The sequence below is a fragment of the Martes martes genome (genome assembly GCF_963455335.1).
Source record: "Martes martes genome assembly, chromosome: 9".
NCBI lineage: Eukaryota > Metazoa > Chordata > Mammalia > Carnivora > Mustelidae > Martes > Martes martes.
The window spans coordinates 20,505,716-20,529,918 of record NC_137896.1 but is presented as its reverse complement, the minus strand read 5'-3'; the positions used below and the strand labels follow the sequence as shown (position 1 = coordinate 20,529,918).

Below are 24,203 nucleotides of genomic sequence, written 5' to 3'. Positions count from 1 at the left end.
ATTTAAAAAAAGGAGGGGGGGAGTGTGGGGTTGCACGTCTTCAGTTGCAGGTAGCATGATGACATATACCGTCACGAAACGACACAGACATCATTCATTTTTCTGTTCAGAGGCAGCAGCTCCTCCATAACGAGTATCCTCCAGTTGTATTTAAGTCCAAACAGCCAAAAAGCAAGGCTTAAAAAACCCCCATGGAATCCTTTTGTGAAATACGGAATTCTTAAATGAATACTCTTCTACTACTGTGTCCCAGTGTGTTTTTTCCTAAGAAAAGATGTAAAATGGAAAGTGACCTACAGGTCCTTATTGTGTGCAGGCTGCCAAAGAAAACACATCCGTGTGTGTACACACACACACACACACACACACACACACACAAGCCCACTGGCTGGTAAAACAGGCTGCTTCCCTGCAAGGCGTTGGCGAAGGCTCTGGGGAGCCGAGCACTTACCCTCCGGATACTTGTAGGTGTGGGTGATGTCCTCCCGGTCATCACGGCCCACCCTCTTCGTGCTGATCTTCATCCCCACGGTCTGGGTGGGGTTGGTGGACTTGTGCATGGACCCATCCTTCTGCTGGATCCAGTTCACCACGTCGGCATTGACCTCAGCAAAGACAAAAGGTGCATCGTACTTGGTGCTCAGGTCACCCTCCTTGATGGCACGAACTGGAACCGGGCCACAGCAGTATGTCCCTGGTTGGGGGTAAGAGGCGAGATGGGCTTGGGCTGAGGGGAGGGTGACACCCTCTCCCACTTTCCACATTTCAGCCACCTTGTTGCAGAGAATCTCAAGACTGTCCAGCCATTTGACTCAGGGACTCCACTGGTGGGAAGGTAGCAGAGAGTAAGAATTAAAAATGCAGGCTCTGGAGCCTGCCCAGCTTCTGGGGCTCAAATCTCAGCTGGCCTCATTCACTGGGGGACTTCTTATTCCTTGGGGAAGTGACTTAACTCCTCTAAGCCCGTTTTGTGTGGTGGGGATATTTACGACCCACCTAATGAGTATTTGCATATTCTAAATACTATGTAAATGGAATGTTTTCTTTTTAAGTGTCTGAAATATTAGCAGAAGCCTATCCCCAGGCATCCCGAGGAGGGGAGAGAGCCATGCTATAGAAGACAGTTGGTCTGTCCTTCCGGCTTCCTGCCCACACAGGGAGCCACAGCCGCCCCCATCAATGTACTCAGGAGGTGCATGTTGACTGAATGACCATGAGAGCTGGATGTTTCTCTCGCTGGGGTTCACAGCTGCTGCTTCAAACTGGCCACAAAGTTAACTGTGGAGGGCTAGAGGCTGAATAGCTCACTACATTGTATCCATTTGATGCAACAGACATGGTAACATTCGTTTAAAATTAAAATCCTGGAAAACTATGAGATAAAGAAATGTCAATGACACATGGAGACGTGATAGGACCAAGACAAAAGGTCACATGCAGCCAGAGATTTTAACCAAGGGACCAAAGACCCCCAAAGCACTGCCAGGAGAGTTCGGGGGTCTGTGAACTTGGATGGCAAAAAATGACATCTTTGTCTGCACTGAAATTTGCTAACACTTCTTTCGATTGTGAAAGCAGACAAACCATCATCTTAGGTGCACTTATGACTTCTCACCCGTAAGGAATGCAGACACTTAGGCATCACATTTTAGTTGTCGTAGACAACTGGAAATACCACTTATATGCACCTGTAACAGTATATCATGGAACTTACTATCTTTACCACTAGACCTTGTTCTGTAAAGCAGATATTACCATATCATAAATTTATTTTTTTAAAAATTTGATAACCATGTTTTGGTGTAATTGGTTTTCTTTGTTACCCTAGGTAATATATTCTACGCATTTAAAAATATTATTCTGTAGGGAAGACAGGGTAACTGGGTGATGGGCATTAAGGAGGGCACGTGATGTCATGAGCACTAGGTGTTACACGTAGCTAGTGAATCACTGAATACTACATCAAAAACTAATGTTGGCTGATTGAAATTAAATAAACAATAATAAAATAAAATAATAAATATAAATACAAATATTATTCTGAGAAAGGATCCATTTGGTTTCACCCAGTTTTGCTTGGTGTTCTCTCTCTCTTTCTCCCTCTGTCTCTTTCTCCCTCTCTCTGTCTCTGCCTCTCCATCTTTCACACACACACCTACCAACAAATATATAATGGGAAATTACTGGAAGCTGTGTGTGAATATGAATGATATTTCTTTTGAGGGGGAGAGGACAAAGATGTTATTTGATCTTTTTCTTTGTGCTTCTCCATATTTGCTGTTGTAAATTACTCTTCCAATGATAAAAGAAGCTGATCGAATGCTCTGAGTGAGGACCCCCACACTTGTGCAGACCAGTCAGTGGTCTCTGGAGTCAGCCAGACTGGGGTTAGAACCTGGCTCTGCCACTCCAGGCTGAGGGACTTGGCGGTGGGGAAAGCAGTTCTCACCAAGCCTCAGTTTGCCGGCCTAGGGAAGGGGGCCATGCCCACCCACCTTCACTCTTCTCCTGGGGCGTGGGGTCGAGGGCCTGCCACCCCCCATAGCCCGGCTGCAGGTCCGGCCTGCTCATCCATGACTCCGCCCAGCAGTGGTAGTTCCTGTTGGAGAAATGAAGTGAGGACTCACACTTCTTCCGTGGGCAGTACACACTCACCTGTTCTATGCTTAGCCCAGAGCATCCCCAACACACCTGCTTGCTCTTCCTCCCTTGGGCCCGAGCCAGGTGCTCACTCCTGCCCAGAGAGTCATTGTCAGCACCTCTCCCAAGCCCTCCTCTTTCAGTGGCTCCGTGAGTCCCGTGGATGGGACCTCCTCGCTTCTCGGCGATCCCTTCTTTTCCAGCTCATGGGCTCTGCCCTGTTTCAGGCCTGCCTGGGCCACACCCCAGGCCCCTGCCTGCAATCTCTCCCCTTCTGATCTCCTGGTCCGGTGTCATCAGAGTCCCTCTCCCAGTTTGAAGCCTTTGGTGACAACCTGTCGGTTTTGGAGTCAAGCCCAGACCCTCTCACCTGGCATTCCAGACTCCTGAAAAACCAACACCCTGACACATTTTCATGCATTATTGACTTTGTGTGTTGACTTTCCCTCCTTTGCTCATGCTGGGGCCCCTACCTGGAGACCCCTCCCTGGCCCTGTTTCCCCCTTGTCTGAATACTGTTCAACTTTTAATCCCAATTCAAATGTGACCTCCTCTGAGAAGGCTTCCTAAGTTTCCCTTCCAGGGGACCCTCCCAGTGGGGTTTACCCCTGACTCTGGGCCCCAGCTCACCAGATCATCTCGCTTTTGTCCCTCTGCATCTCTCCAAACTCGTTGTAGACATACTCGATGAGTAGGTTGCTGTTCTGGTCATGGGCCGAGTTAAAGTTGGTCACCACTCTGGTGGGGACGCCAAGGCACCGCAGCACTGGGGGTGGGGGAGGGGACAGGATGGAGAGCGGGATTCGGGGAGAGGTGAGAGCTGAGGATCTGGAGCCATGTGCCCTGCTCTGAGCATCCATGCTCCCATCTGTACTCAGGCAGCACTGTACCCATTATCCAGGTGGTGAGGGTGGGCACCTTCCCCTTACCTGGATGATAGTGCCCACCTCACTGGTCACTCCATGTCCACTCTGCCTCCTCACCTCACTGCTAACAGAAGGAAACCCCAAGATGCAAGTCTGACATCAACAATCCTCTGCTAAACCTTCAATGTCTCCCCATGGCCCTTAAGGTCAAGGCCAGACCTCTCAAAGCTTGGCCCCTGACCACCTCCTGGGCACTTTTCCCCAGCCACACTCGCTGTTCCTCCAGCACTCTACACTCCTGCCAGCCACAGGACATTGGCCTATGCTATTCCCTCAGCCTGGAAGGCCACCCACCAGGTTTAGATGGCTCCATTGTTTGCATTCATAGCAAGACTGGGGATTCATCATCATTCGCAATGGACAGGCACAGGGGGGATCCTTTCATTTGTCCTCTGGAGGCGGTGAGTGATCTGTCTTATTTCATGTGCCCAGAGCCCAGCACAGGCCTGGCACAGACAATTTTGTCAAATGGATGAAGGTGGTTGAAGAAGAGAGAGGAGGAGGAAGAAAGGGAAAAGGGAAGAAGGGAAGGGCTGGTGGAGATTCAGGGCAAGGAGCACACAGTGGAGCAGGGAGCAGAGGGAACAAGGATCGAGGGGCCTTCTCTGCAATGCCGGCTGCTTTGGGCTGTGTGACCTGGGGCCAGTCCTTCCACCTCTCTGGGCCTTGTTTCCTCCTCTACCACACAAGGTCATGGTACACATGCAGGGCTGGCAGTTGTGCTGGGGCACCGTCGTGGAAGGGGAGGGCCCTGTGCTCACGCCAAAGCACAGTTTACAGAGGTCACAGTGACGGGGGAGTGGGAGGCAAGGAGGCAGGACAGCAGGTGGCACCTACAGACCTCCGAGGAGGGAGGGAAGCCCAGGGCACGACTCGTGCCTGAATGGCAGCGTGCTCCTTGACAGGCGGTGTTTTTGGTGCCTTTTCACTCCCTCATTTTTCAATGAGCTTTTTTGTGAAAGTAACATGTTCTTGGGGTGGGAAAAAGGAAATAAGTATCTGTTCTTAAAAAGTGAGAAAAGCCCTACTGAATGTAACCTGTGGAACTTCGGCCTTTTAGTTTTTATTGAGATTGAGTCTTGGAGATGGTGGGTGGAGTGTGTGTGTGTGTGTGTGACCTTTGCCCTGTTGCCCTGGGCCCTCTGTCAAGCAGGGTAAGAGGTCTCAGTCAGGCCCTACATTCTGGCGGGGAGGAAGGGCAGCATTGATCCTCCCCCTCCTGCCTGGCTGCCCGCCCTGAGGCGCCGGCAGTAGACTCCGGCACCAGCAAACCAACCCCAGGCCTTGCCCCAGGACAGGCCTCAGGACACAGACCAGGCGTGAGGAGGCCCCACCACCCGAGGAGCAAGGCATCACCCCTGTCCTAGAGCTGGTGTCCCAAGAGGACTCCTCATCCCAGGCTCAGGCCAGAAAGCTGCCCCAGAGCCGGGGACGCCTGAGTTCAAGCTTGGCCTCGCTGCTCCCCAGCTGTGTGACCTCAGGCAACCACTTCCGGTCTCTGAGATTCCATTTCCTCTTCTAAGAGGAGCTAATAATAGCGACTTTCAGGGATGTGGTGGTGATTCAGAGAGGCAGTGGGTGTGGGCAGTCTTGTCTGCCCCGTGCCCGGGGTAGAAGGGCAGGGTGCCACGGGTGCCCATCACTGCAAGTGTCACTGCAAATGCCCATCCAGTCACCGCCTATCCAGTCAAATGACTCTCAGACATTTTGAAATGCTCCAGGATCCGGCTGAGGAATCCCAACTTCCCCTGGAAGTCCACAAACTCAAGTCTAAGTTGAACCAGACACTGGGTGAAGTGACATCTCCCTGGGAATTATTTCTGTCACTGCTGTGTCCACTGCACAGATGAGGAGGAGAAAGGCTTGGAGACCCCAGTTCTCTCGCTCAAGTCCACCCAGGGGCTGGCGAAAGCGCTGGGATTCAAAACAGGCAGCGGGACACCAGAGTCCCTGGGCCAGTCCAGCAGGACGCTCCCTGCAGAAGCCCCTGGGGGGCTGCTCCTCGGGGCCACTTCTCCCTGGCTCCGTCCAGCACCAGGCCTGGGAGAAGGCTGCAGGGAGCCAGACTCAGCTCTGGCCTTGGGGAAAGAGGGGTCTCGAGCAAGACCTCTGGAGGTCACAGCCCCGGGGGAGGGAGGTGCCTGCAGGTGAGCTCAGGGACCCAGACCACAGATGGTGGTGGGTCTCCAGAAAACCCGTGGGGTTCTCAGGAGGCATTTAAGGCCCCTCAGAGGAAGAGGTCTGGGACAAGGGAGTTTGCCCAAGAAAAGGGAATGCTCAGGTCCCAGAAGCAGGCAGGCTCATGTGGTTCGGCCATGGGGAAGGGGGAGCAGAGACAGCCCTGTGGGGAGCCCCGGCGGCACCGCCCCTACCCAGACTGCTGGTGTGGAAGACAGCTCCGGGATGCCCCGAGGCCCTTCCCTGGGCCTGGGTCCTGGTCCCGGAGTCAGAGAAGCTGCGATTCAGGACCAGCTTCTTAGATTTCCGGAGCCTAATAAATGATAATAGCAGGGGCTCCTGGGTGGCTCAATGGGCTAAAGCCTCTGCCTTTGGCTCGGGTCATGATCTCAGGGTCCTGGGATCGAGCCCCACATTGGGCTCTCTGCTTAGTGGGGAGCCTGCTTCCCCCTCTCTCTCTGCCTGCCTCTCTGCCTACTTGTGATCTTTGTCTGTCAAAAAAATAAATAAAATATTAAAAAAAAATAAAATAAATGGTAATAGCAGTGGTAGTCATCTTAATAAGAATAATCTAGCAGCAGGAGGTAAGTATTCGCTGTTACGCGTCTGAAATCATTTCCAGCCCTTCATACGTTATCCTCACAACCGCCCCAGGGTAAGGCACTGTTGTTAGGTCCGGTTCCCATGTATCAGAGCTGAGCCTCAGAGAGGCTCAGTGATTACCTGGGACACAGCTGGTAAGGAGCAGAGCTGGGACTGGGATTTGGACCTTGATTCTGGAGTCTGTGTTTTTAACTGGTACAGGATACTGACCCATTCTCATACGTGCCATCCCCAGCCCAGAACGATTTTCGTCATTTTCTGGGCTCGAATTTTTAAGACTTTAAAAAAGATTTATTTCCCATTTTGGTTTTAAATTGCTTTCTCTTGCCTCCTCTGCATTTTAGAAAGTGCTTTCCCTTTCCTGACATTGATATCACTGTTACTATTAAGTTAGTAAGAGCTAATATTTACTGAGAGCTGCACTGGGCTGAATTCTGCACTGAGCAGTTTTCTACCAACCCACCCTAGGAGGGAGGTCCTCTTGCCCCCATTTTACAGAAGAGGAAACTGAGGTTCAGAAGGAAGTCATCTGCTCAAGGTCGCAGAGCAGGTGAATGTTACCGGGGATTTTAGATTCAGGGGTGCCTGGCCCCAAAGTCCATCTTCTCGACCCTGAGCCCAAGCTGCCTCCCACATGACATCCCTTGATCCTAATGACCACCTGCAAGGTAGCTGTTGGGAAAAGGGCCAGAGAGGGGCAGCTGCCGACTCCAGGCCTCACAGTACGTTGGTGGTGTTGGAGGCAGAGGCAGGACCAGAACTACTGGGGGTCTCCTGATTCCCACTTGAGTGCTCTCTCTGCACTCCCCCAGGGCTCAGGGAGGCTGTGAGCAGGTTCCAGCCAACCCCCGCCCCCACCCTACCCAGCATGCCACTCACCTGTGCAGGCCACAGCAGCGAAGACCCAGCACTGGCCGTACTTGACACGCTGGCAGCCCGAGGTCTTCCAGCGCCGCAGGATGTCCACACTGCCGATCCAGAACATGGGGCTGACACCATCCTTGTAATTGTTGTCCCAGCGTCCCAGCAACACACCCTGGTCATCATTGCAGTTGACCTACAACCAGCGGGGCATCAGAGGGACCGAGCCTGGGGAGCAGGTGCTGTGAGTTCAGTACATGGTGAAAGGCAGGGAAAGGAATTTAGGAGAGGGAACAGCCCATGCAAAGACACCAAGGTGTGACGGGCTGATGTGTGGGAGATGGTTGGGGCTGCCCTGGCGTGTGGGAGAGAGAAGGAGAAGAAGGGAGGAGGTGGCGAGGGGTCAAGGTCATGAAGGTGATACTGGTGGTGTGAATTTGGCCATGGGGTGGCAGGAGGGTGACAAGATGTGATCTGAGTTTTATGAAGACCCCCTCCGGCCCCTGCCTGGATTGTGTTGTTTCCCTTACCCTCCCATTGCCTTGAGAATAAAATCGAGCCTCCTGACTGTGGCCCATGAGGCCTGCATGGTCTCACCCCTGCCCACCTCCTGCACCCCACTCCTCCCCACTCACTCCACTCCAGCCCGCCAGCCTCCTTTCTGCTCCTCGAACCTGCCAAAGTCGTTCCCGCCTCAGGGCCTTTGTACAAACTGTGCCCTCTCCCTGGAATACTCTTCTCCCACTTACTATATCAGCTTAGGGATCATCAATTACAGAGGTTCCCACCACCCCCCGCCCAGCCTCTCCCTGAAGTTGGATTCTGCAATTAGACATTCTCACACCTCTGGCTTCCTTCAGTGCCAGCATCATCATTTCTGATTATGACACATTCCCTCAGCGTTTCTGTCAATGTCTGTTTTGTCCCACCCACCCACCCACCCAGCCACGAGAATATAAGCTCTATGAAGTTAGAGACCATACATGCCTTACACCTACCTGTTTCTCCAGTGCCTAGGACACAGGTGATATCTAATAAATATTTGCTGAATGAGTGAATTAATAGATGAATTGCTTTTAGGGACCACATGACGTTACCCTTATTTGTGTAAATCTTGTCTTTCCAAATACAAGCTCTCTCAGCTGAGACTTCCCCATCTCCTGGGTCCCCCCAACCAAGCCCAGTGTGGAGTGTGGCCTCCATCATCACGGGAAGGTGGGGGGCCCTACTGGGACCCACAATGGGCCATGACCCTGGAGTGGGGCACAGCCCCTCACTCACCATGGCACTCACCACCCGGCCCATGTAGACAGGACTGCTCCGGCGGGAGCAGTCACGGCAGGCATCCTTCAGGAACCTGGGGTTCATGTCCAGGAGCGTCAAGCAAATGTCCAGGATCCCATCTTCAAACTGCGTTGGGAAAAACAAGAGAAAGATGCAGGAAATGAGAAGCCACCTCCTCCAGGAAGCCTGCCTTGCAGCCCTGCAGCTATAGGTCCTCTCTGTTTCTTTCTTTCTTTCTTTTTTTTAAGATTTTATTTATTTATTTGACAGACAGAAATCACAAGTAGGCAGAGAGGCAGGCACAGAGAGAAGGGGATGCAGGCTCCCTGCCGAGCAGAGAGCCCGATGCGGGGCTCGATGCGGAGCTCGATCCCAGGACCCTGGGATCATGACCCGAGCCAAAGGCAGAGGCTTTAACCCACTCAGCCACCCAGGTGCCCCTAGGGCCTCTCTGTTTCATCTCACACATTAGGAAGTCTGGGCTGGGTCTGCCCCATCTCTGTGATGCCAGATCTTCCTGGCCCAGGATGGGGTGGGGGAGGGGGGACAACAATGCTGAGTTTGTGAGAAAGAGGAAGGGATGTGCCTGCATTCAGGGCCTAGCTGGGGGGTGGGGGAGTCCTGGGAATGTGGAGTAGAACCCACAGTGTCCCTGGGGCTTCCCTGTCCTCAGAGTCACCTCAGGCCCTGCCACTGCCCCTTCCCCATCTCCACTGTGCCAAATATCTCATTTCCCCTAAGGCCTGACTCACCCTGCAGAGCTGATGAGAATCCTCTCTACCCCCAACCCCTTCCACCCCAATACACTATTCTGATTGGAACGGAGGTAAATTATCTCCTCTGTTTCCACTGCACCTAGAATAAAATCTAGACTTTTCCCTGTGACCTGCAAGGAAGGCCCTTCACAATCTGTGTTCCACCCCATCTCAGACTTCATTATCACCACTCATTGCCCCAGGGCCTTTGTACTTACTATTTCCTTTGCTTGGAATGCTCTTCCTGCCACTCTCTGTGTGGCTCACACCTTCTTATCCTTGCAACTCAAATGTTACCATTATCAAAAGTAGGGCCCTCCCTCCTTGTCCCATTACACTGGACTACGTCTCTGACCACTCTGACCAGTAACAGTAACTTGTTACTCATCTCTGCGGTCTTGTCCCAAACCAGGCTTTAATGGCTTTGAGCCATTTTGTGGCTCTCTATTGCCATATGCCTGACATTCACAACCCGGACATTGGTGACTTCTCCCACTTCATCTCTTGGGACTCCTTCAGACATAAAGCGCTCCCTGAGCTATAGAATTCTTCTTAAGCACAACATAAACTCCCACCTCTGAGCTTTCGCTCAGACAGTTCCTTCTGCCTTGTATACTATGTTTCCACCTCCTCCATTGCCCAGCTCAGATCTTGCCTACGACAGGAATTGCCCTGATTCCCATGCACAGTTATTCACTTCCTTCCTCTCGGTCTTATCACTCTGGATTTTGATGGCTTCTGGAAGATTCGCCAGGACTGTGTTCAATGGCTCAACACAAGCCTGGACACAGAACAGGAACTCGGGGAATGAAAGGAAGGATTTGGCTTTGTTCTGTTTCTCAGGGGGGAATACAGATTACTGGGAATAAGAGCCAATTGACTTTATGATGTATTTTTTGTACCCCCCACCCCCACACCACCATTTCATGTACATCCCAGAGCGGGCGATAGGTTCTTGGGCAGATATTCTTGCAATTAGTATCCCCACACAGGGAAGACTTCCTTATGGTCCCAGGGCAGGACTCTGGGGGCCTGCATATGGAAATCCTACCCCAGGGGCTGTTGGGAAAAAGTCTCATTGTGAACCTTGACCCAAAAGGCCAACACCCCCCAACACACCAGGGCCAGGAAGAAGTGTGACGACTCTTGATTTGTGAGTTTTCTCAGCACTATCTCAAGAATTGTCATGGGAGGCTGGATGGCAGAGGAAATAAGGGCCCTATTTTGAACGACCAACCTGGTCTGACTTGCAGGGGGATGAGGAACCGCATGGAACAGAGATGTGCCATCTGGCAAAGGTCAGCCAAGCCCAGCCTAGGCAGCCACGCCCTAGCTGACCCATAGATTTGTAAGTAATAATAAATAGGTGTTGTTTTAAGCCTGCACATTTTGGGCTTGTTTGTTATTCAGCAGTAGCTAACCGGTACAGGTAGTGGTTTGCAAACTACGACCACTGATCAGCAGCATCAGCATTGCCTGGGAACTTGTCAAAATGCAAATTCTCAGCCCACACCCTGACCTACTGAGCCAGAAATTAGGGGCGGGACTCCCTGATCTGCATTTTAACACACATTTCTGGTGATTATAGATACATTCAAGTTTGAAAGCCACCGATCTGGGTAATAGTATAAAACCTCCTCTCAGCACACATAATAGCATTTCTATCATTTTGGTATATGGCCTGGAATATTCCCTTTCTCCCTCCTGGAGTACCTGCCAACCCCACAATTCCCAAACGCTCTCCTGATTCTTCTTCCACTTTGAATCTGGGGCTTCTGTTCCCACAGTGGGTAGGGTAATCCTTTGCTGTAGGACCTCAGGCTTGGCCTGGACCCCTCCCCTGATCCTCCAGCCACTCCAGAGCCCTTGAATCCCTGACAGCATGGGGAGAGCAGCTCAGAGACCAGAGCACACATCTGCAGCTTTGACCTCCTTGGATCCAGGGCCCCATACCCAGGGGGCCCACAGCGGTTGGAAGGGCAGGATGTGGCCCTACCTGCCCAAAGTTCCAAGGTATGCTTTTGATGCACTTGACCGAGCCCTGGTAGATGAAGCCTTGCTGGGTGAGCACATACTCCTGCCGCTCCTCCTCTGAGTCCAGGTACACAGCGTCCGCTGGGGGCGGGAAGGAGGGAACCTCAGCTCTGGGTCTGGCAGGTTGCAGGGTCCCCAAAGACACGGCAACCAGGGTGCCAAGACCCAGGGCCAGGTCAGAGTCTCAGAGGTCCTTCTATCTTTGAATCAGAAAAGCTAATCATTCATTAATAATCCCATACCCATGAGATGAGGTGTTTTTGGCTAGTGTTACCAGTGGCTGCCATTTCTCCAACACTTACCCGTGATAAGCATATGACGTACATTACATTTAATTTCCGCAAGGGTGCGATGAGAAAGGGACCTTGAAAGACCATTTTACAGGTAGGAAAACTGATGCCCACCCAAGAGATCAAGGAGCACAGGAGTCAGGAATCTCCTAGTTGATCCTCACTTGTTGTGTGACCTTGGGGAGATCATTTCTCCTTCTTCGTCCCCCTCTCTGTCTTCCCTGAGGGTGACATGGGATGCAGACCTGCAAGGGGGCTTTGGAAGCTAAAGCCCTGAGCCAGTGTGAGAAGGAGCTTGCTAGGGTCACTGGGGCTCAGGGGAAGTGGGGTCCTGTCCAGTGGTGGGGGAGGTGGTCAGGGAGGGCACCCTAGAGGTGGTGACTTGTGATTGCTGCCTTGAGAAATGACTAAGATTTAGATACTTAGAGTCTGGTGCAATGACTTGCTAAGCAGAGGACCAGAGACAGGACAGGGACAGCTGCTGGGATGGCACTTAGCTCCCCATGGCTGGCAACCACAGAAAAGAGGATTGGGACCATCGGGGTCAGATGGCAGAGGGTCAAATGTCAAGCTGGCCTTTACCATCCCCCACTTCACAGGTGAAGAAACTGAGGCTGGGAAGAGGAAATTTAGAGCCACTTTGTGATTTTGGTGGGCCCTAGGCATTTTTACTTCAGTGGGCCCCTTCTTCAGTTAAAAAAAAAAAAAAGTAATAATAATAATAATAAATTTTATGACTGCACTGGTATGATGACAAATATATTAATATTACATATTAAAACATATTCTCTGACCTAAACTTTCTTTTTTTTCTTCTGATTTTAAAAGAAATTAAAACATTTTTATGGGTCCCTAAAAATACAGTGGCACTGGCCTGGAACGCAGCTGCTCAGGGCCCTTGGGCCTCCAGATTCCGTCAGGCCCATCTGCGGGCCCCCTCTTATGGCACAGAGCAAAGCAAGTGTGGAAGTGGCCGAGCATTTTTTGCTTTCTAGACCCTGCACTGTGGCTCCCCAAACCACAGATAAAAATCAGCCTTCCAGCAAATGAACTATAGTCAGCTGATGGTGCAGGAGAAAGAATGAAAGAGAAAGAAAAACCCACGGTGTTTTGTCATTGGGGTGAGAGTGTTGTCCCCACCCTGACCCAGGTGGCAGAGACGGTGCCCTCCCCCCAGCTCTGCTGGTCAAGGTGGCAGCCTTGGGGACAAGAGGTCCCGCACAGACTTCATGCTTGCTCCCTCCTATCCTCCTGTCCTCACTGAGCTAGCGGTAGAAGGGTCTGGTTTCAGGGCCAGGTCCCAGAGGGACAGCAGTGTTCCCACCCAGCAGCCCCACCCCCACCGAACCCAACTTCCTGCCTCTGCATCTCCAGCTCCACCTCCCCCTTCCAGGTTCCCACCCTGGGATGTGGGTCACTTTAGTCACTGTGCTGTTTGGCTGACAGCCACCCCAACCCGCAGGGCGGGGATGGGGCAGGGCTGGAGGAAAGGCCAGAGGAGGGGGACATCCCCAGAACCTCATTCCCTGTTCCCTGAGCTCTGAAACCCTGCCATGTTGGTGAGCAGCAGGGGACACTGGCCTCTTCCTGCTCCCTGGGCCAGACGGCCTTCTAGCCATAAGCTCTGTAGATTGACAAAATCCAAACAAGTCTACACTGGGGTCCGGCAAGGCTGCTTCTGTCCCGAGAAACCATTCCATGTGGCCCCAGGGTGTGTGAACAAGGGTGCTTCATAGATACCCTTCCTGTAAGGATGCCCTAGGGACGACCTCATGTCCCCCAGGTAGAAGGCCAGATCAATGAACGGTCCACACTGGCTGGATACAGGGCACTCTCAGCTCTTTTTTTTTTTTACAAAAAGTACACAAGTTTATTGGGCGATTCACAGCACCTGCAGGAGCACACCCACAGTCAACGCACACCTGTGGGCTGCTTCTCGGAGTGCCCTTCCCCTCCTCTGCTGATGGGACCCTGGTTTCCTACTGGGGTTTTTACCCTCTCAGCCACTCCGGGCGTGCTGTGCTCAATCCCAGCTCCAGAGCTGAGCCCAGACCGGCTGAACACAGTACTGCCTTCCAGGCTCCAGTGATGGTTCAGAGCCGGGCACAGACCCTAATTTGGGCACGGGGAGCAGAACCCCGGGCTTAATCAAGAGCCATTGGAAGAGACCTTTTTCCCTTCCTCTGGAGGGGCAGCAGGTCTGCCAAAGCTTGTGACTATGGGAAGGGGCCCCCGTGTCTCAGCTCTTTAAAAGAAAAAGCAGGGCTGCCTGGTTGGCTTGGTTAAACATCTACCTTGGGCTCAGGTCATGATCCCAGGGTCCTGAGATCAAGCCCTGCATTGGGCTCCCTGCTCATCGGGGAGTCTGCTTCTCCCTCTGGCTCCCCCTCTGCCATACCCCCCGGCTTGTGTTCTCTCTCTCGCTCTCAAATAAATAAATAAATAAAATCTTCAAAAAAAAAAAGAAAAAGCAGATGTGTACGCACACCGATGTGGAGAGATCGTCAGGATGTGTGGTAGAGTGGAAACGTTAAATAAGTCATAGGCTGATGTGTACTGTGGGATCCTTTTGTGTTTAAGAGGGACACAGAAACCCATTAAGGCGGCAATGTCTCCAGGAATATACACCGGAACCTAAGGAGATGAGTCCCCCAAGACAGCTAATAATCCCACTCCCCAAGGACAGTCGAAGTGGGAGCTGTTTCCCTACAGTGCTTAAAGCTTCTAGGAAGAGGACATCCTCATGTCTTACTGAGATAACTAAAAATACAAGCCAAAATATATGAAAGAGAAAATAAAAAATTCTCTCAACTCTCAATAAAATGCCCCAAAATGGAGAAGAAAAATATAAAGCAGCGTCCCAGGAAGGAGTTGGTTGTCTGACGCTGGAGAGGCCAGAATTTGTGGCTGGGTGCCAGCTCTGAGGAGGGACACCCCATTCCCAGGCTGGGGCCCACCCACAAGGCTTGTCTCTCTGCCTCACTACGCAGGAGCAAGAAGGAGACAGTTCTGACTGCACTGTTAGTCCGAGAGGGAAACTGAGGCCGGGGCTGCCACACCCTTCCTCCTCGAGCCAGCCTGCTAGTTTTGTCCAGCATTGTCCACTTACTGAGGAGCTTCCAGAAGCCACTAGACCTCTCCGAGCCCTGCGGGGACACTGACAGTCTCCCAGTCGGGATTGTTGAGATGAAGCATCGAGGAGGCAGCTGGGTCACCTAACTGCTCCTGCCCACCGCTTCCGGCCACCCTCCGCCTCCACCTCTGTCTCCCTCCGTGTCCCCTCCCCAAGCCAGTCTGGTGAAATTTCAAACAGAGCCCCAGGAACCAGAACCGGGCGTGGAGCCGCGGCCCCGGGCATCCCCTGGGCACCCCATTCCTGACTGGGACTGTGAACCCCAGACACCGGCACGCCCAGGTCACAGGGCTCGGGGAACACATGCGCCTCAGATGCGGGGTGAGGTCGCTTGGCAGCTGTGTGGCCTCAGGCAAGGCATTTTGCTTCCAAGTGCCTGTCTCTTCCCGTGGGATGTGAGGGGGGGTAACAGGACACGGCAAGGTTCCTGTGAGGCGGGAGCACGGTGCCGCCCAGAGGGGCCTTCCCTCATCTTCGGCCCCATCCCTGCCCCCCGCCACTGTCCGTGGCACCCATGGGTGGTCCAGCCCTGCCCAGCTCCCCGCGTCCCCCCTCCACAGAGAGCACGGCTCACCTGGGCACCAGGTGTTGAAGAGCAGAGTGAAGTGGCCCAGCACGAAGCTGGAGCCCTGGTAGCCGGTGGAGGCCTCCAGGGTGAGGCGGTACAGGCCGACAGGGGCGTTCGCCGGGGTGCTGAGCTGCAGTGAGAGGACGCCGTCCTGCTGGTCCATCACCACGGCCGTCCAGGCGCCCTCCTCTGCGGCGCTGGACAGCGGGAAGCGGGCCTTGGTCCCGGCCTCCTCGCTGGGGGCTGGGCCTGATGGGGAAAAGGCCGTGGCCGTGAGCCAGACGTGGGCAGGGAGGGAGCCGGCCCGGCAGAGGGGCCGGGCGCAGGCTGGGGGGGGTCCCACGGGCCGGGGTTGGAGGCCTGGTTCTGCTGCTGACCGCTGCTGACTGTTGAGGAAATCTTGGCAAGAGATCATCTCCCTGCGACTTGGTTTCCTCCTCTACAAAGTGAGGATCGGACCCCAGCCTGGTGCGGTGCTTTTTCGAGAATTTGGAAAAAGCCACAGGCACCAGATGGATTTCTCCTGGGAGAGGGGACAGCTCCACCCGGGGCAGGGTCTCAGTCGGGCTGTCTGGGCGGCCGTGACTGTGCACAAGACCCTCCCCCTCTCTGGGCTCCACGTGTCCACCCGTAGCACAAACAGGAATGCTTCGGGACCATCCCCTTTCCCACCTGAATGATTTCCCTGCTAGGAAGCAGCCTTCCCTTTCAGAAGAACCAGCTCAGACTCTGAGCAGGATAGGACCTCGGTCCTCCGATGTCCCCGCGGAAGTCCATCCGAGAGGCCCCTTGCTGTGGGGTGTTGTCCTGTCCAGCCTTTAGGTGTTTGTCTCCCCCTGGCTCCCTCCAACTTTTGGCCTCTGTGTCTCCATAGGCAGCTCCAAGGAGGGGTCATCACCATCCCCTTCCCACCTCACAGCCTTGGCACTTCCTGCTTGCCCTGAGACCCCTTGTACAGGTAGGAAAACTGAGGCTCAGAGAGGGGAGGGTCTCCCAAGGATAGCACCAGGGGTCTGGGGCACAGTTAGCGTCTGAGCCCAGGTCTCTAGGCTCTGGGCTGTCCTCCGTGGCACCTCTCATTCCCGTGCTTCCTTGTAGGGGTCTTGAAGGCTCCGTGAGAGAGGGAGCCGACCTCAAGCTTGGTTGCTTTGTCTGGTGAGGAGAAGGCCCTGCCTCTGCAGGCAGGTCTGAGTCATGGGAGGGCGAGGAGGGGCTGGTCATCCTTTCTGGACTTGGGTGGCCGAGAGGAGAAACAGAACCTTCTCTGCCTAGTTGGGCGGCTGTCCAGGAAAGTTTATTTTTATTCTTCCATCTCTCTCCGTGTAGCCCGGCCCACCTGCTGTGGACAATATGGGGGCCTGTTCCCTGAGGGGTTCCCTCCCCACACTCTGCCCCTCCTCCCAACCCTCCAGCCCCACCCAGGCCCAGGCCCAAATATAACCATGAGCTAACAGGCATGACACAGGCCTCCAGGGCCCTGTCTGGGTGCCAGGAGTTGGCTGTAAGCCTTTAAATGCTCCTGAGCAGTTGGGCCTCACTGGGTCCCCGGGAGGCAGCCAGGGTCTGGTTCTCCTGCTCAGGCTCTGAGCACTGTGTGACCTGGACTAAGTCAGCAGGCCTCTCTGATCTGCAATTTTCTCATCAAAGAAGAAAACAGGCTTAGACCACATGCCTGGGAAGGTCTGATTCTAGGTCTCAAACTGGCTCTGTGACCTTGGACAAGCTACTTAGCTTCTCTGTGCCTCGATTTGCTCATCTGTAAAATAGGGTCAGTTACAGGCAGTTACAAATACCTCCTTATAAGGTCACTGTAAAGCTTAAAAAGGTGGGGGTAGGGGCGCCTGGGTGGCTCAGTGGGTTAAAGCCTCTGCCTTCAGCTCAGGTCATGATCCCAGGATCCTGGGATAGAGCCCTGCATCGGGCTCTCTGCTCAGCGGGGAGCCTGCTTACCCCCCTCTCTCTCTGATTGCCTCTCTGCCTGCTTGTGTTCTCTATCTGATAAATAAAATCTATTTTTAAAAAAAGGTGGAGTTACATTGCACGGTGTTTGGCACAAAATAAGTGCTCAGTAAATGACTATTTTTTGTTACCATCACTCCCACGTTCTAACGCAGTTCAGAGGACTGTCAGAGACTTTGTAGAAAGCATTCCAAACACTGACTAAAACAGTAATTACACAGGATACACGAGCATTCCTCTGCATCACCAAAAGGGACCATTAAAAGTCAGAATTCGCAAGCCAAACCACAGATTTTGGGGACTGGAGTGAAATGTAGAGATTGCCTTGTTCAGCTGAATCACTTTACAGAGAGGGGAAACTGAATCTGAAAGGGACCAAGTCAGGGGGACCACATGGCCTAGTCTGCCGGGGACCATCTCCGTTTACAGACATGGCCCCAGCTTAATTCTTAATGGTGTTCCTTCATTCTCAGAAACGTCCCTGTTTGGAGAATCAAGGATCTGGTCACCATGGTAACAGCCCGGGCTGGGTCCCACGGCCACTGTCATTACTGACGTACCACCCTCAAGGACAGGTCAAGAAACACATTCCCCCTTCTCTTCATCCTGGGGCAGCCGCACACACGCACGTGCACACACACACACACACACACACACACCTTTCTTCCAAGGGGCCCTGGGCAGGGGGCATGAGGACAGGTGTCCCACCACTGCTCACATAAGCCAGCTCGGAAAATTCACTGGCTGCCGCTCCACGTGGTACTGTTTATGGGCCCAGAGATGTTTCAGGGACCCCTCTGGGCCTAAATGACCTGGAGATTCAGGAGTCCTGGGGACTCTCCTAGACTACCGTTGGTGTGGGGTTGGGGGAGTGGATGAGGGAAACCTTCTGGAGGAAAGCCCTCTATCAGCCTCATGAAGGTTCTTTATGCTGACCTCAGTCTCGGTGTTTGTCTCTTGTGGTCTGTTCCCCAATTTTAGTATATGTGCTGCCGAAGAGAGCACTGTGGTCTGTTCCCCATGACAGAGCCTGCCAGGTCTCCAACCTTCTGGGCAAAATACACAGCATCTCGGTCTATATAGGGTCAGGCCGCACACTCTGCTCACTGAGCGACCTTCGCCAGCGCTCTCCCCTCTCTGGGACTCAGTTTCCCTAAAGAGGTAGTACAGGTTGATTACAAGCTAGAATGTTCTGGCACCAGAGCAGGGTGGCCAGGCCAGGCCCGGGGCTGGGTGCTAATCCAAGCCAGGCTTAGAGGTGAAAGGCCCAGCTTCCTGGTATTGTCCCTCAGGCTTCCCCGCTCCATGAGAGTCGTGGTAACTCAGACACGGAAGCTGTGTTGCTTCCAGAGAGGGAATGCCTTCCCAGACTGTCCGCCGGGGCTCTGGAGGTGATCAGGACGGACTGGCTTGGGTCTGAGATAAGTCGGTGGAGACTGGAGAACGGAGATGAGTTGTTAAGTGGGGGAAGAGCAGCTGGCCACCCAACCTTAATTTAGGGCCTAATTACTGAGCCGCAGGCTGCCTAGATGCACGGAGGAGAAGAAAGGGAATGCCTTGAGAGTGAAAGAAGTGAAAGAAGGCGGAATTCACAGGTAGCTCCCCCTGGCAACTCCTCGACCATTCCATTTCACAGAGGAACAAACTGAGGCCTGGCTCGATGGCCCTCATGGTAAGTAGGTCAATGTGCCTGCCGTCAGCTTGTAGCAAGGAAAACTTCAACGCTGGGGGTGGGGTTTGAATCCTGTTTCGTCCCTAACTCACTATGCGACCTGGGCAGGTAACTCAACCTTTCTGAGCCTCAGTATTTTCATCTGTAAAATGGGGTCTTCTTATGCTTCCAAGATGGGAGGATTTAGGACGAGCATGCATACAGCAGGTGCTCTATAGGTGCTGTGATTCTCATCATCCCAAGCCTGACTCTTCTCAGGGTATCCTGTTATGCACCACAGGGTTCCACTTTAGAGAGAGGGAAACTGAGGCTAGAAAGATCAGAGCTCCTGGAGGCTCCTCAGGTCAGTTAAAATGGGCCCTGAAGCTGCTGGCTGTCTGTGAGGGGGGCCAGCCCTGGAGAGTGGGTGTATCCCTGCCAGAAGGGGAGGGAGAGGGAGGAAAGGCATGGGGTGGATATCCGTGGCCAGTCTGCAGGCTTAGCGATAAGCTTTATCAAAGGGCTGCCAGGTAAATACAGGCCTGAGCCTGTTTGTTGCTCTCTCTGCCCGTGAAGGTCTCAGAAAGAACTGGCCTTTCTCACCCTCCAGCCCAGTCCCAGCCAGGCGGCCCCTAGCTGACCTCAAGGGAGTGGTTCCCACCCAAAGCCCAATCCAGAGACTCGGCATTCAAGGCTCCTTTCCCAGGAATGGCAAACCAAGAAGACTGGGCACTGGGCATCGGGGATAGGGTGGCTGGGGCCTCACTGTCCCTTCACCCATCGCTGGAACCACCCCCACCCCAACCCCAGCCCCAGAGCAAGTGCAGCGATAGCTGCTAACATCTACAGGGCAATCTCCCATGTCAGGCCCTTCTGCCCTAACAACCCTCCACCATGAGTACTTTGCACAGGATAAAGCTTAAGCACAGAGAGGCTAAGCAACTTGTCCAAGGTCACACAGAGGGTGGGCAGTTTAGTCTGTACCAGAATCCAGGTCTGTCAGCCCCCAAGCCTGAGGCAGCCTACCGAGGCCTGGAGAAGGAACTATGGGAACACAAAATTGTCCTCTCAGAGAGACGGAGCCTGCTAGGTTTTCTCTACCACCCAGAGGTACCCAACGTGGGCCAGAGCCAGAGGCCTGGTCGGGTTATGTGGATTTGGGGAAGTAGCTGTTGATAAGAGTTGAAAGCTGTTTTGATGTGGGGAACAGCGGGCCGGACCTTGATAGACCATTGTGGTCGGAAGCTGAGCCCCACTCCTTGGTGATAACGGGTTTTCCGAACCCGGGTGTCCAGCCCGCTTGTTTATGAGACTGGGTGGCCTGGGCATTACCCCTTCCACGCTCTGGGCCTCAATTACCTCATCTGTAAAATGGGCTAGTGGCTGCTAGGAACTCCTCAGGGGGCAAAGAGGAATGGAGCCCCATGCCCCTTTGTCAGGGGGCCATGAAATCACAGAACAGGTCAGGGCAAGGGGATGGTGGAGGGACTCACCAGTCACCGCACTGAAGGTGAGGCTGTCCACGCTGGCCTCATAACTTCGGCCCTCGAAGTGCAGGGTCAGCCAGAAGGGCTGGCCCCGCCGTACCACCAGCCTCTCCCGGCACAGGTCGGCTGTGTGGTGGTCACGGCCATTGACCTCCAGCTCCAGGTCACAATTCTTCAGAACCAGATCTATGGAGACAGTGGGAGGGGTGTGAGCCGTGGTGGCCTCCCTCAGACGGCTGTGACCCCGGGGCTCCCTGGACGTGGAGATCCCCAGGGTCATCTGGGAGTCAGCCCTCTCTAAATAATGCCTACCTGTCCTACCCCCTCCCAATCCCCCACCCCACCCTGCCACCCTGGGGCTAACCAGGCCTTATGTCCCCAACTCTCAATCACAAGGTCATGCCCACTGTGGCATGTGGGGGAGATCTCTGCCACCTTCCAGCAGTGTGACTTCAGGCAAGTCCCCTTTCCGGGTGTCACCTTCCTTATCCGTCCCCAGGACCATTGCGAACCGCTCAGCCTGCTGCCTTGCCCGTCACCAGCTTTCTTCAACGCAAGCTGCTCTGTCCTTATGAAAGGGTCCTTTTGTTAAAAATGAGGTGGGAAGCAGTATGTGGCGTAGGTTATTTACACAGGCTTGGCCTTTTAGTTTCAATTTTCAATTTATAGGAAATACGGAGGACTGAGGAACACGTTCAATGGAGAACCAGGATACAATTTGACAAATTGCAAGGAAAAAAAAATCATTGAGGGGAGAAACCATAAGTTAAGAGCAACTGAAGAGACATTTCGGCCTACTTGGATCCTTATTTTTAAAAAACTCTTCTAAACTTCTCTCTACTTTGATGTATGTTCAGTATTCTCCATAATAAAAACTTTTTTTTTTTTTTTTTTAAATGCAGGGGGTTTGGAGTCTTCTGGACCTTCATTTTGGTCCTGTTGGTCTGCTGTGTTATCCTGGGCAGGTCTCTCTCCCTCTCTGGACCTCCTCTGAAGTCTCAGAAGTCTCCTGTGAGGACTAGGAGAGAATGCTGGGCACCCCTTCCCCAAGGCCTGGCCCAGGGCAGAAGTCTGATATGTGAAAGCTCTACTTATAGTTTTGGAGGGAGCTGAAGACCAGGGCGGAGGCAGGGGTGGTGGGGTGGGTGGAGGTCTGAGGGAGGTACAAACCTCATAAATCTTGGCAAGCTCAGGGTCACGATTAGGAAGACTGCAGCATGGGGAGAGTGGGCAAGGTAGACTCTCAGCGTTGTGGGGTCTTTGGAGAGTACGTGGTCCAACTGCGTGAGGCCAGAGGCAGGGATTTGCTCAAAGTCATCCAGCAAATGGGTCCTTCCATGGACACATTGACTCAAGTCCCCTGGCCTTTGCCGTGGAAGATCCCACAGTGCCTGGTGACTGCTGAGGGAGGACCCTGACATGGCTTATCTCTACTTAAAGCTCACAGCCTCTCCACCCACATGGGTACTATCACCAGCTCCCCGGTGCACAGGGAAATATTCTGTGGTCCCAGGTCCCACGGCAAGCACCCGTGTAGGGATTTGAATCCAGGGCTGCGGAGTCTGAAGCCTGAGCTGGAAACCACCTAACTCACAGCTCAGGGTTTGCTCACCAACCCCCCACTCCTTCCTTCCCCTGCCTCCCACCCCTGTGTTGTTCTGAGCGTGGGAGGAGGCCTGAGGAAGCTGACCCCCTCTGCAGTCACAGCGGGAGAGACCTCCGAGCCACCAGAAAGAGCTTCCTGCTGGCCTGCTGAGGTAAGGAAACATTGTTTTTGGAAACTTCTATTCCAGAAAGCTTAAGTGGTTAAGAGACCGCCCCCCGACATCGTGAGATGGTCAGTTTCTGGGTTGGGGCAGGTGGGGTGCCTTCTTGGACTATCATCTGAAGAAGGATTGCCAGAAATCATGACCAGCTCCAAAGGCGCAGAAACACTGAGTTCTAGGATCCTAGGATTTCTGCGCTGAGAAAGGAGCTGCAGTCTTCCAGGCCAGTGGGACCCCTGTAGGAAGTGGCCACCATGGTACTAGGGCAGGTGACTCAGACAATCGGCACCTCCAGGGTCCCCTAGCCCCCATGGAGCCTCTCCTGGGGACAGGGATGGGAAAACGCATTGTAGACAAGTGGCCACCTAGGTCACCCATGACAGCCAGCCTTGAGCTGGTTTTTGAGCCCCTGTGTTGGGGAGCCAGATCCCAGATGGGGACTAAGGTGGCCTGAGGTCACACTGCAAGTCAGGCAGGTCCACAGGTTTTTCCCTCTCTTCCCTTTTCCACATACCCCGCGACCCTCTTCACATTCCCTGTCCCCACACATTCCCTGTCCCCTGGACGGGGCTGCAGGCTGCCGAGGCCATCTCAAGTGGACTTGACCCAAGAGTTAACCGGGACGGGGGTACAGCGCATTTGGGCACTGACATTCCCCATTGCAGAAATCCCTCCCCTGGGACAGAAGTGCTGCCACCGTGTACGTGTGTGTGCGCGCGCCCGTGTGTAGTGGGAGGAGGAGGTAAGAAATTAATCAGATCCCTTCTCTACTCCTCTTGGCCCTCATGGAGGTACCAAGACCTGCAGGGCTGTCCATTTTACAGGAGGGGAAACTAAGGGTCAACAAGTAGCCCAAGACCAGAGTTGCAGAACTTGAGGGCTGGAGGGACCTTAGAGCACCCGCCTGCTCGCAGGCCAGTCCCTCGCAGGGTGCTGGAACCTCTTCTCTGGCCCCGGAGGCAAGCAGTCTCCCAGGCACCACTAGGGAGAACGCGCACGCCTCTCTAGCTGGCAGGGACTAACCAAAACTAAGCGTTCTGAGGCCAGGCCAGACCCTTCCGCACAGCCTGATTGGGACCCATCCCCACTATCTGACTGAGGACAAGTGACAATGGTCCACTAGCCCAGTACATTACAGTTTACAACACATCTTCACATTCCGTTGCCTCATCTGATCCAGGGAGGCAGGGGTTAATGATCATGCCCTGGGGATGGGGAAAGTAAAAGGCCCAGCTCTGGGCGGGGACTGGGAGCCAGGCGCTCCTCACCCAGCCCAGTCTTCCTGTTGCACCCAAACTGGGGGACTTAGGGACTGAGCAGCCCCTGGCCAGGTGTTTCCCAGGCAGGACGCCTGAGACCAGGGAGGGATGGCCAGGGGCAGGGCGCCCGAGTGGTGGCAGCGCTGAGCCTGATACTCACCCTCGGCCATGGTCAGGTGGTGGCAGCTGCTCCTCCTCCGACTGGTGGCTGGACCCTCCAAGTGCGACCACTGAAGGCAAGCACTGCCCGGGCTGAGAGAGCCGTGAACTTATATCCCGCTTTGGGCGGCAGGGGGCGGGGCCGTGGTGGAAGGCGGGGACCTGGTGGGGCCACCTTTGCCCAGTCTGGGACCGCTCTCCGCTCAGTTAGGGTGCCCCCAGGGGCAGGAGCCCGAGGGAGGGAGGGAACGAACAGCCGCTGGGCGAGGGCGCCCCCTGCGGGAGCGGACAGACATCAAGGCTGGGACAGCAACGGACCGGGCGACGCAAGGAGACCAGGACCCACAGACACACCTGGACACCTAATCAGATTTTAGGTAACAGAGACATGGAGGCGCAGAAATAGACACAGGCAGGTACAGACACAGAGCTTCACCAGGACACAGCTTACCTGGACCCACAGACACGGATCCACAGTCAGGTCTGTCCCGGATGGAGAACACACACACACACACACACACACACACACACACACACTCAGATACAGATGAAGCAGACGCAGACACAATCAGAGACACTGGAACGTGGGCACTCAGTGACACAGGCACTCCAACAGATACAGCAGATGAACCTGGACACAGAGAACCAGT

At 53.9% G+C, this 24,203-nt stretch overlaps 1 protein-coding gene across 1 annotated transcript in view; it reads right to left on the bottom strand.

Moving 5' to 3' along the window:
• TGM2 (transglutaminase 2) overlaps positions 1 to 23,685 on the bottom strand; it is a 33,521-nt gene extending 9,836 nt beyond the window's left edge. The window contains exons 1-9 of the mRNA XM_080813236.1: positions 23,555 to 23,685; positions 20,376 to 20,555; positions 15,279 to 15,521; positions 11,244 to 11,362; positions 8,490 to 8,618; positions 7,227 to 7,404; positions 3,271 to 3,406; positions 2,496 to 2,599; positions 452 to 694 (exon numbers count right to left, since the gene is read on the bottom strand). Coding sequence (XP_080669362.1) covers positions 452 to 694; positions 2,496 to 2,599; positions 3,271 to 3,406; positions 7,227 to 7,404; positions 8,490 to 8,618; positions 11,244 to 11,362; positions 15,279 to 15,521; positions 20,376 to 20,555; positions 23,555 to 23,564 — 1,342 coding nt within the window. The 5' untranslated portion in view covers positions 23,565 to 23,685. The remainder of the gene's footprint in view (positions 1 to 451; positions 695 to 2,495; positions 2,600 to 3,270; positions 3,407 to 7,226; positions 7,405 to 8,489; positions 8,619 to 11,243; positions 11,363 to 15,278; positions 15,522 to 20,375; positions 20,556 to 23,554) is intronic.
• Between the last annotated feature and the right edge of the window lie 518 nt (positions 23,686 to 24,203).